General features: G+C 37.2%; 1 protein-coding gene across 2 annotated transcripts in view; it reads right to left on the bottom strand.

Moving 5' to 3' along the window:
• Nucleotides 1-438: 438 nt before the first annotated feature.
• cdk18 (cyclin dependent kinase 18) overlaps nucleotides 439-11,794 on the bottom strand; it is a 104,079-nt gene continuing 92,723 nt past the window's right edge. For both annotated transcript variants that reach the window (XM_041815486.1, XM_041815495.1), the window contains exons 13-16: nucleotides 10,848-10,890; nucleotides 10,657-10,747; nucleotides 5,074-5,151; nucleotides 439-1,458 (exon numbers count right to left, since the gene is read on the bottom strand). In XM_041815486.1, the coding sequence (XP_041671420.1) occupies nucleotides 1,427-1,458; nucleotides 5,074-5,151; nucleotides 10,657-10,747; nucleotides 10,848-10,890 (244 nt within the window). In that variant the 3' untranslated portion in view covers nucleotides 439-1,426. The remainder of the gene's footprint in view (nucleotides 1,459-5,073; nucleotides 5,152-10,656; nucleotides 10,748-10,847; nucleotides 10,891-11,794) is intronic.

The raw sequence follows: 11,794 nt of genomic DNA, 5'->3' as shown, positions 1-11,794 counted from the left end.
CATAAACATGTTCATTGTTAAACTACAAAACAATTTAGCTGTTAAACTTTGTGAACACATTAATTCAGTGGACATTAATGCATATAAAAAGCCTTTTGTTTGATTTATGAAGGTATGCAGGATCCCACACATGGACAAAGTTGTTGGTACCCTTTCAAAAAAGAAAAAAGAAGAAGAAAGAAGAAAGATAAAACAAAAATGGTCACTGAAATAACTTGAAACTGACAAAAGTAGCAATAAATTAAAAAAAAAAAAAAAAAGACAATTAACCAATGAGAACCAGATGTTGCTTTTGAATTGTGGTTCATAGAATCCTTTTAAAATCAAACTAATGAAACTGGCCTGGACTAAAATGATAGCACCCTTAACTTAATATTTTGTTGTTCAACCTTTTTTAGCAATCACTGCAATCAAGTGATTTCTGTAACTCTCAGTGAGAATTCTGCACCTGTCCCAGGTATTTTGGCCTACTCTGTCTCAGGTTTGAAGGGTTTCTTCTCCAGACTGCATGTTTCAGCTCCTTCCAAAGATGTGCAACAGGATTTAGATCAGGACTTACAGAAGGCCACATCAGAATAGTCCAGTGTTTTGCTCCTAGCCATTCTTGGCTGTTTTTAACTCTGTGTGTTTTGGCTCATTATACTGTTGGACAACCCATTACCTGTGACTAAGACCAAGCTTTCTGACACTGGGCAGCACGTTTGGCTCCAGAATGCCTTGATAGTCTTGAGATTTCATTGTGCCCTGCACAGATTCAAGATTCCCTGCGCCAGATGCAGCAAAGCAGTCCCGGAACAGAACCAAGCCTCCCCCATGCTTCACAGTAGCTACAGTCTTCCCCTCTTTTATGTCCCATTGTATGTTTGTGAACATAGAGCAATGTCTGATTTTCATTGGCTAATTTTAAGTCATTTTTTAATTTATTATTACGTTTGTCAGTTTCAAGTTATTTCAGTCACCATTGTGAGTTTTTCTTTCTGTAACAGAAGGGTACCAACTATTTTGTCCATGTGTTTATATTGTGTATTTACCTTATTAAACCAATAAAGATGCTAGTAAGACTGAGTTTGAAGTATCTTACAATCTAACAAGACACTCTTTATGATGCCATAATAAAGTCTAATATGTTATTTATGTTTTATAGTTATTTGGACCTTTATGTAAAGTTTATGTGTACTGTTTGTGTGTGGAAGCAGAGTTTATATTTCAGCTCAGCCATTTCTAATTCAGCAGACATATATTTCCTGAAACTCTGTCTCCACAGCCTGCTGCCTTGGAAATGCTTGAGTGCATGAGTGTGTGTTCCCGGAGGTCTGAGTGTGTGTCGGTGAGCATGCTTCTGAATGTGCTGAGCTGTGTTGGCCTTGGTGATGTGGTTTAAAAGCGAGCTCCTCTTCTCTGTGTGTCTCTCTTCCTCCTGTGATCTCTAGAAGATGCTTTGTCTTCGGTTCTTTCCTCCTGAAAACAGACGAACAGAGTTGGAACACTTAGTTTAAAACTGTTCACTTATTTATTTAAAACTTTAATCCATTTAGGGCTGGAACAAAATGATTAAACTAGTGCTGGCAATCAAGTATAAAAAATCTAATTAATCACAAGTTTGGTCCCAATTAATTGCATGTTACAATAAAATAAGAAGGATTGCATTACAGGTAGATTTAATGATGACAGTATAATGACACAGTCTGAAAAGACATGCTCCTGAATGGTGTCAGAACTTTTCAAACAGCAGTGTGCACTCAACTTTAATTGATAAGATTGTACATCCAAAGTTGTATAATGCAGATGTAGCTTGGATGAACCTCAGCACTTCTCTGTAAAGGTGTAACACATGTGGCACACGCCTTCATCATGGTTACGATGTGATTAATCTGCAGCCCTTTTTTGAGTGTTTATATTCTCCTGGGATTAATTAATCCTTTTAATCTCCACATTTGTCAGCGCTAAATTAAACACAAACATAAAATCTCCAATGAAGAGAGAGTCTCTTGCGCTTCAGCCCCTGAGGTCGGTGCTCACAGAGAGGACCAGCTACATACAAAGATGTTTCAATGGATCTAACTAACAGGTAAATCCAAGGAAGAAACTGGAGCACGCGAATAACTTAATGCCGTTTGATCAGGTTCAGAGTACTAACGTTTCGACACGCACTGCGTCTTCATCAGAGTCAAACAGTAAAGGTGCAGTTAGACAAATTTGAAAAGACTGACTGATTACAAGTCTAATCTCTCCCTCCCTGAGGGGTGGTGACATGGTCAACAGTCTTCTCAGGAGAGAGGCGTTTCCCCCCTAAAACAGTTGAACCATTTGGACTTAATGAAGATTTAGCCTCTTGTGTTTTTTTTTGTAATGAGTGATTTTGTTGCTGAGTACAGCTTATCTTAGATGTCGGTCCTGTACATTGTGCATATTATATATATTATATGTATTTGTTTTAAATAATCTTCAAGTATTTCTGATTGGAAGAGAGGGTTAGACATGAGGGCTGTCACAGTATTGGTCCACTGCGTACTGGCATCCCACTCTAAACAACCAATCAGGGATGAAACTCCATAATGAGGAGGGTATTTACGTTTTTCTGGTTTGTGAAGTTTTGACACCTCAAAGGCTCTCAGCCTTCTAAATTACCTTCAGTATGATTGTATTTGAAAACAACCTTTGGATTTTTCTGCAGACCTTTCAGATTTAAAAGTATGCCCTTCATCACTGAGCAGGAAAGATGACCAAGGTGACAGTAAACTCAACACTGATGTTTGGAACCTTTAAGCGACAGGAGACTGAAGGTCTGATTCACAAAGAAGGGATTAAACAGCTGCTTATCATGAATCCAACAGTCCTTCCACAAGTGAAGGTGTACACACTTAAATATGTAAATATTTACATTATCATTTTTATTATTATTGTTATTATTAATGCTTATGTTGGTTATACTGTATTCAAGTATTGATTGAGCATTTTATTCCTTTACTTTAGTTATATATTGCAAATTTTTGTCCATCTCTTGTTGAGCTGTTGTAATGGCCAAATTTCCCCCAATTAAGTATCAATAAAATTTTGTCATATCTTAACAGCTGTACGAGAAAAATCATCTATGTACTGTACTTGTGCAAGAACAGCTGTTCAACCATGTATTTCCTTTATTAATAGCAGTACATGCTGCAGTCTTAGTTTTATGTTTACCAGAGTCCTGTGCAGCCCACGACCTCTGAAAAAAATCAACATCCCATAAGAATCAAGAATGAATAAATATTAGACAACAGACATCACATTTGAACTCCAGCTTCTTCACTGAGTTATCATAGAAGAATACTTGCTCATGTTTGCTCTACTAGCCCTTGCTGCTTTATGAAAGTACTTGTTTTATTTCTTTAACATCTTCCATTCAATAAGGAAAAAGAAAAGAAGGATTCACCGCCCAACTCAAATAATCATTTAAGAACCACAGCAGCAGGTAAACATTATCTAAGGTAAAAATGGATGTAAAATAAGGGAAAACTCGTTAAATAAATCTAACTCAACTCAGTTTACCTCTAGAGTTTTTATTTAGTTTAACATCTCTCATCCATTCATATCTTTATTATGACTTCTGCTATTTTATTTTATTGGGTTTCTATAGCTGTTTTTGCACATTACATAATCCTCATCAATCTGTTATTCATTTAATCATTTAAAAGCATTAACTCAAATAAACGGCTTCATTTATTTTAGAAGTTGTTGAAGTAGCAGATTACAGCACAGCCTGAAGAATTTCCTATTCTTATTTAGGATAAACTCAGATAACGGTCTTGATTTCCTGCTCATACAAGAACAAGGGCAACCTTTAATTTCTGTAACTGCAGGATTAACAGCTTGCATGGTTAATCCTTAGGGGTCCACGATCACACCAGCATGACTTCATCATCTGCTATTTTTGTCACATGATAGCATGACAACAAAGCCACATTTTGTATTGCAATCACTTCATGTGGGAAGCGTGATTTTTAAGGTTCTTTTAGGGTTTTGTTCGATGTCAAAAAGCAGAGTAAAAAAGGAAATATGATCATTTGAATTTAATATAAAAGTTAATTTTACACATAGGGGGCAGTGGACCATACTGTACAGGACTGGCACTGTTTTCTTATTTTAGCACTTATATAAAATATATCGTTCTAAATTATACATATATATATATATATATTTGAATCAAATCTTTTTGTGGTGGGGGTGGATTTCATATATCTTAAAAATAAGCTAAAAGAATTTAGTTTTTATTTCTTGAAGTTGAGGTAGTGCAGAAAAAAACAATACCAAACATGAGCATAGTAAACATTTTCAGAGTTTATATTGTCAAAATAAAAGCTACTGTCAAATGGCAAATTAGCTGTGGACGTCTCAGGGTTAATGTGCAGCTTAAGGTGAAAGCATGAGGAAAACAGATAATAGCAGTGTATTTTAAACATGAGTCGTTCTTTTATTTTTAACACTTTACCCTAAACTTTCATCTTTATAACACTTAACAGATTATTTTGGCCACAGTGTGGAGAAGTTAGTTTCACGAGCCTGACCAGGGGGAATAAAACCACATTAAAACTTATTTAGTATATAAGGAGTTTATTAAAGTATATAAATGGATGACAGCAGACTGTATTTAATGAGCCGACAACACTGCATTTATTTATTCTTTATTCCCTCTAAGTCCTCTGAGACTGTGGTTTTCCTCTTCAGGATAAACAAACCGGGCAGGTTGGTTATTTGCAGCGCTGAGCTAATTAGATTTTTCTTTTCTGATATAGTGGTCAGGATCAAAACAAAGCTGAATTTAATTCCAGCGGGGTCTGACAATTAGAAAACTTAAATCACAAGGATTATAATTATTATTATGTTGCTCTCTCGTATTTTCCTGTAATTTTCAGCTCATGTTTATATGAAAATATGAAATAATAAGAAAACAAATGTCAATGCACATAACGCACACAAAAGTTGAATAGTGTACTGAATACTCATTAGTTTATGTGCAGAACTTTGTAACAGATACAGAAAATATGGAGAAACTCTGCTTTAAAATGTCTGTGGCCCGTGTAGCAGGAAACTTACTTAAAGGCTGAAACACGGAGCTGCGATGGCCAGGGTCTTTCTGGAGCTGCACCTCTCTGAGAGAAAACACTGAAGCAGCTAAAACACAGAGCGAAGAGAGGAAGACTCAGGAGAACAGCGAAGAAGAGACTACACTCTACTAACACGGTATGAAATTATCATAATTATCAAAGCCAGGGGAGGAAATCTGCTACAGACAATGGGTCTGGACTTTAACAGTAGGGTTCATACAACATTGGCTATGATACTGGATAAAATAGTGTGACATGCAGTGATGGAAAAACATGCATGACTGTTATACCCAAGTATGAGTACAGCTACTCTGGTTAAAATATATTAATCAATAAGTTTACTCAAGTGCATGTAAAAAGTACTTTATTCAAAAATTATTTTAAGTACTTTAGACTACGATCTGTCTTTATTGGTAATAACAACAAGAGAACAGATCTCCAAGCAGGATGTTCAGATAAAATCAAACCTTTATAATAAGGCCAAATACACAGTAAAACCAGTATTAGTTAAACTACATGTTTGAAAGTGATCAATATTTTACAATATGACAGAGATAGGAATGGGAATTGATACGATTTTATTGATACCAATGCCACTGTCAATTCTTCTTATCGATTCAATTCTGCACCGATTCCCTCATAGATACCTTCCAGTGAATTTTCTCTTTGGAAGAGTTATACTTTATAGGTTTTCACTCTTAACAGCTCCAATTTTTCTCTGAATCCTGAACAAGCTGTATGCCACTTTCAGTGACAATCAGTGACAAGCACTCTTCTATTACTGGCTATAATAAAGAGTTTTATATAACTAAAAATGTTAAACATCAAGTATTTGAGAGGAGAACAGGCTAAAATATACTAACATTGTCTTTTTTGTTGGAAATGTATTACAAACTACTTTCTGGATCTTCAATCTCTAAACTTAACTTAGAAAAAAATACTCATGTTCTTGTAAAAATTAAATCTTCAAATAGATATAAAACTAGTCTTTTGGATCCAAGATCTGTGGATGTATAAAAATACATTGAAATCACTGTTTGACATGTGCTGCATGTTGTACTGTTCACAACATTTGTTGAGAAATAAAGCCACACTTTGAACCTCTGTAGTCTGTTTTAGTGACTGCCATATTAACCTCTTTGACCTCTCTGTTCTTGCTCGCTTTGCTGACTGACTCTCACGAGGCTGTGTTTTTCAAGGCATGTGGAAGTAAGGCAATGATAAGAGAGCAGTTAAGATTTAATGTGATGGCAATCGATTGAACCAATTGGAACTGGTTCCCAACCAAGGTTGTTATGGTTAACTAAAACTAACTAAATAACTACAACTAAAATTACAAATTTCATTTTAGTTAACTGAAACTAAATAAAAACTAAGCTATACCAAAAAAAAAGAAAAATAACTAAACTGTATAGTGCACTTACAAAACTAACTAAAATAAAATAGCCGTGCTGACTGGTACCTACACACAAGTCTGGGGAGTGTAAAATTGCCTGATCTGATTGGTTAAGACTTCACATAGTGGTAGTTCATGTCTGAAGTTGTATTCAAACATCATGATAAATAAAATGATAAGTAAAGAGTAGCCTGTTTGAATATGTTTTTAAAAATGTATGATGGTCACTCATCTCTGACATAAAATAAAAAACTTAAAACATAAAAAACTAAAACTAACACTAAAACAAATCATTTTTGCAAAAAAATAAAAATTAAACTAACAAACCAGAAGTCAAAACTAATAAAAACTAAACTGAAATTGAACACAGAAAGTGAAAACGAACTGAAAATAAAAACTAATGAAATGTGAAAGTCCATCCATCCAGTTTCTAAATCGCTTATCCCATTAGGGATAGCGGGGGGGCTGGAGCCTGTCCCAGCTGTCATTGGGCAAGAGACAGGGTGCACCCTGGACTGGTCGCCAGTCAATCGCAGGGCTGACATATAGAGACAGATAACCAGACACGCTCACACACACACCTACGGCCAATTTAGAGTCACCAATTAACCTAATGAGCATGTTTTTGGTGGTGGGAGGAAGCCAGAGTACCTGGAGAGAGCCCACGCATGCACAGGGAGAACATGCAAACTCCGCACCGAAAGGCCCTGACCAGGAAGAGAACCAGGGACCTTCTTGTTGTGAGGCAACAGCGCTAACCCCTGCGCCGTCCTAGTGCAATATTATCATTTTAGTTCTAGTGCAGAGTCTGTTGGGTTGGACTTTTACTGTCCTAAACCGCTTGCCAGAGGGCAGCAGGTCAAACAGGGAATGTCCAGAGTGTGTACTGTCTTCATTATACTGACCGCCCTCCTTCCCATCCTGGTGGTTAGTGTTGTTCTCAAGACCAGACCTTCCTAGGCCAAGACTTGTCTGAGACCAGAGTGCACTGAGATCAAGACAAGACCAAGACCATAAAAATCAATTTTAAAAACCCATGACAAGGTTGAACATTTAAAGAGCATTCTCTCTTTATTATTAGTTTTCTCTTAAATGAATCTGACGGATCAAAACAAGGAGTCCACAACTCTTTCAAAGCACAACATGCAAAAATCTCAAATCTTAACAAATTTATTCAAATAACTTCTGGTAATAATAATAAAGTTCTTGTATTGTATTATTGTATTGTATTGTATTGGTAAAAAATAATTTATTGTATGTATTTAAAAACCACTGGCAAGTACAGAATTATTATAAATATCTGAAAATGAGATGTTTATCTAAATTTGTCAGGTGAGACCTAAAGATAGTGTTCAGTTCTTATTTCTGACAAAAAAATAAGATGGACTGGTGTCTGAGTTTTTGCAGGTGCCTCTGCTTATTATCACATTAAGCAGTTGAAGATCAGCAGATCAGTGCTGGTGTTGACCGGTCTTGATGGAAAATCCTGAGTCCGGCCAGTCTGAAATCGAGAAAAGACCAAGTAAAACTGCTCTTGAGTCTGAGACAAGACCAAGACATTCAAAATGTGGCCTTTAGACCGGTCTCAAGACCAAGACAGTTCTCGAGTACTACAACAGTACTGGTGGTGAAGACTGCATTGAGGTTGGTAGCTCCACTACTTGAGGACAATACTCTTGTACTTTTTCCCCCTTTGTTGACTTAACAGTAGCACATCAACACCCCATCTCAAACACATCAATGTGAGACAATTCACACCATAGGTGAAGTTATCCACTGAGTTCCTGTACACTATATTGCCAAAAGTATTTGCTCACCTGCCTTGACTCGCATATGAACTTAAGTTACATCCCATTCTTAATCCATAGGGTTTAATATGATGTCTGTCCACACTTTGCAGCTATAACAGCTTCAACTCTTCTGGGAAGGCTTTCTGCAAGGTTTAGGACTGTGTTTATGGGGATTTTTCACCATTCTTCCAGAAGTGTATACGTGAGGTCACACACTGATGTTGAATGAGAAGGCCTGGCTCTCAGTCCCCACTCTAATTCATCCCAAAGGTGTTCCATTGGGTTGAGGTCAGGACTCTGTACAGGCCAGTCAAGTCCATCCACACCAAACTCTCTCATCCATGTCTTTATGGACCTTGCTTTGTGCACTGGTCATGTTGGAACAGGAAGGGGCCATCCCCAAAGTGTTCCCACAAAGTTGGGAGCATGGAATTGTCCAAAATCTCTTGGTATGCTGAAGCATTCAGAGTTCTTTTCACTGGAACTAAGGGGCCAAGCCCAGCTCCTGAAAAACAAGCCCACACCATAATCCCCCCTCCACCAAACTTTACACTTGGCACAATGCAGTCAGACAAGTACTGTTCTACTGGCATTGTCAAACCTAGACTTGTCCATCAGATTGACAGATGGAGAAGCGTGATTCTTCACTCCAGAGAACGTGTCTCCACTGCTCTAGAGTCCAGTGGCGGTGTGCTTTACACCACTGCATCCGACGCTTTGCATTGCACTTGGTGATGTATGGCTTGGATGCAGCTGCTCGGCCATGGAAACCCATTCCATGAAGCTCTCTATGCACTGTTCTTGAGCTAATCTGAAGGCCACATGAAGTTTGGAGGTCTGTAGCCATTGACTCTACAGAAAGTTGGCGACCTCTGCGCACTATGCGCCTCAGCATCAGCTGACCCCGCTCCGTCATTTTACATGGCCTACCACTTTGTGGCTGAGTTGCTGTCATTCCCAATCGCTTCCACTTTGTTATAATACCACTGACAGTTGACTGTGGAATATTTAAGAGCGAGGAAATTTCACCACTGGACTTGTTGCACAGGTGGCATCCTATCACAGTACCACGCTGGAATTCCTAAGAGCGAGCCATTCTTTCACAAATGTTTGTAGAAACACTCTGCATGCCTAGGTGCTTGATTTTATACACCTGTGGCCATGGAAGTGATTGGAACACCTGATTTCAAGTATTTGGATGGGCGAGTGAATACTTTTGGCAATATAGTGTATGTGGCTTCCGGTGCTCCATAAGGACCTACAGAGTGTATTCTTCATCAGTGTGCATTGGTATGAAGTTGACTCTCTGCTTTGTTCTTCCAGAAGAGACCCAGATTGCCACAGATCTTCAAGAGTTACTGCAGCTCTATCATGTTCTAAAATATTTAACGTGTAGGTTAACTCTATGTAGTGTAGACCAATAGAGACACGTCTAAAGTATTACATTTAACTCTATTCAAGTTGAATTAACACTGGCAATATCGTTGTGTATTTTATATTATAAAGGTGTGACTTTACCTGAACAGCCTGGTTGGAGATCTATTCTCTTGATGTTCTTGCCCATAAGGAAAGATCATATTTCACTACTCAGTTCTTAAAGTAAACTTTAAATCAAATGTTTTTCCTTGAGTAGATTTATAGACCAGTCCTTTTACTGTTAGTGAAGTAAATTTTAACCAGATTAACTGTAAGTTTACTTGAGTACAGGATTTCTATACTTTTTCCACCTCTGTAGTTCAGGGGATCTAATGTTTAACATCCATGTCAGTATTTCAGAAACTGTTGAAAAGGTAGACTGGTTTCTGCTGTCCGATACACTTAAACTGAGTCACTGCAGATGCAAATGAAAAAGGTCCAGGACTTTTCATATTTGTCTGAGCACTTTCTAACTAACCACTATAAATGTCTCTGTGTCGCTGACATCTAAACGTTTCATAACATTAAGCTTCTGTTGGGACTTTCACAGCAGAAATAGTGTATATAAAAGGCCATAAGAGATACAGTTTCATTCTGCTTCCTTCAATGCTAAAGTAAAAGTACACAGATAAACAGTGTTTTAATGGGTGACATACTGCAATAGAGCTCAAAGGCAACATTTTATTGAAGAGAAAGGCCAATTTTTAAAGGCTGTTTCTGCCAGATTGATATTTATACCAATTACATGATGTTTATCTGAACTTTCTCTGTGCTAGCAGAGTACAATTTCTGTGATATTCTTTTTCAAAAATAGATTAACTGAGATGGAAAATAACACATATATACTCCTGTAATTTGTCTTCACAACTAGAACTTTTAAGAGCAGAAGATTTAAATAATTCCCAAGACAGCACGTTAACAGTACATCTACGTGTGTGTGTGTGTGGGAGTGTGTGTGTGTGTATCTTACTGTCTGGCAAATTGTGTATATTATTCCCCAGACTCAGGAAGTAGGGGTGTTGTAGCGCGGCTTCTGAAGTGGTTCTGCTCCGGGTGTCGTACTGCAATCAGGAGATAAAAGCAGCTGATTAGACTCACGGTTTAGTTCTGTCTCATATTAAAGTGAGTAAGCGTCAGTTTCAGTGAGCTTTTGTTTCATACCAGCAACAGAGAGGACAGCAGGTCGATCCCGTCTAAGTCCAACCTGAACAGAACAAAATAAAGCACAGCTTTTGTTATGATGGTTCAGGAAAGAACGGCAGGTTGGGAACGACAGGGAAAAAAAAGAACAAGGTTTTCAAATCCTGTGTGTTTTTCTCTCCTAATAAACAATCCCCTAAATGCTGTAATTCTGACCTAGGGCTGGGAAATTAATCAAAATATAGGAAAAATCACAATATATCTTACTGCAAAAGGTGCAATATTACTTTGACCTGTTATAAAATATCAGTTTTATATATTTTTGAGGCAGAGATGTTGTGCTCTACACATCATGGAAACTTTTAAGTGTCATTTTTTCTACAATAATTTTCAAAGAATCCTTCTTGTTCTATTAAAAATGAAAAAGACATAAAGTCATGACCTTTAATTCAAACTGAATTTACAATATCTAAAAATAATCACAATTAAATATATATTTTAAATGTTCCAGCTTTAGTTTAATCTACCTACTAGTGTGTTTGTTATAAAGATGCATTTCAATAAATCAGAATATCATCAGAAAATTGATTTAATTTAGTTATTCCCTTCAAAAAGCGAAACTCAAATTTTATATAGATTCATTGCACACACACTAAAATATTACAAGTGTTTATTTCTTTAAATGTTGATGATTATGGCTTACAGCTAATGAGCACCCAAAACTCAGCATCTCAGAAAATTAGAAAATTAATTTAAAAAACAATAAAAAAGACAAATGAGTAAGTGCTGAAAAGAGTGAACATGTACAGCACTCAATACTTAGCTGGGGATTGTTTTGCATAAATTACTGCAGTAATGCGGCGTGGCATGCAGGCGAGCAGCCTGTGGCACTGCTACGGTGTTATGAAGCCCAGGTTGCTCTGATAGGGATAGACACAGCTCTTCTGTGTTGGTTCTGGTGACTCACA

This window comes from Cheilinus undulatus, linkage group 3 (assembly GCF_018320785.1).
Source record: "Cheilinus undulatus linkage group 3, ASM1832078v1, whole genome shotgun sequence".
NCBI classification, from domain to species: domain Eukaryota; kingdom Metazoa; phylum Chordata; class Actinopteri; order Labriformes; family Labridae; genus Cheilinus; species Cheilinus undulatus.
Note: the sequence above shows the minus strand (reverse complement) of the source record. Positions and strands in the feature narration are given on the sequence as shown.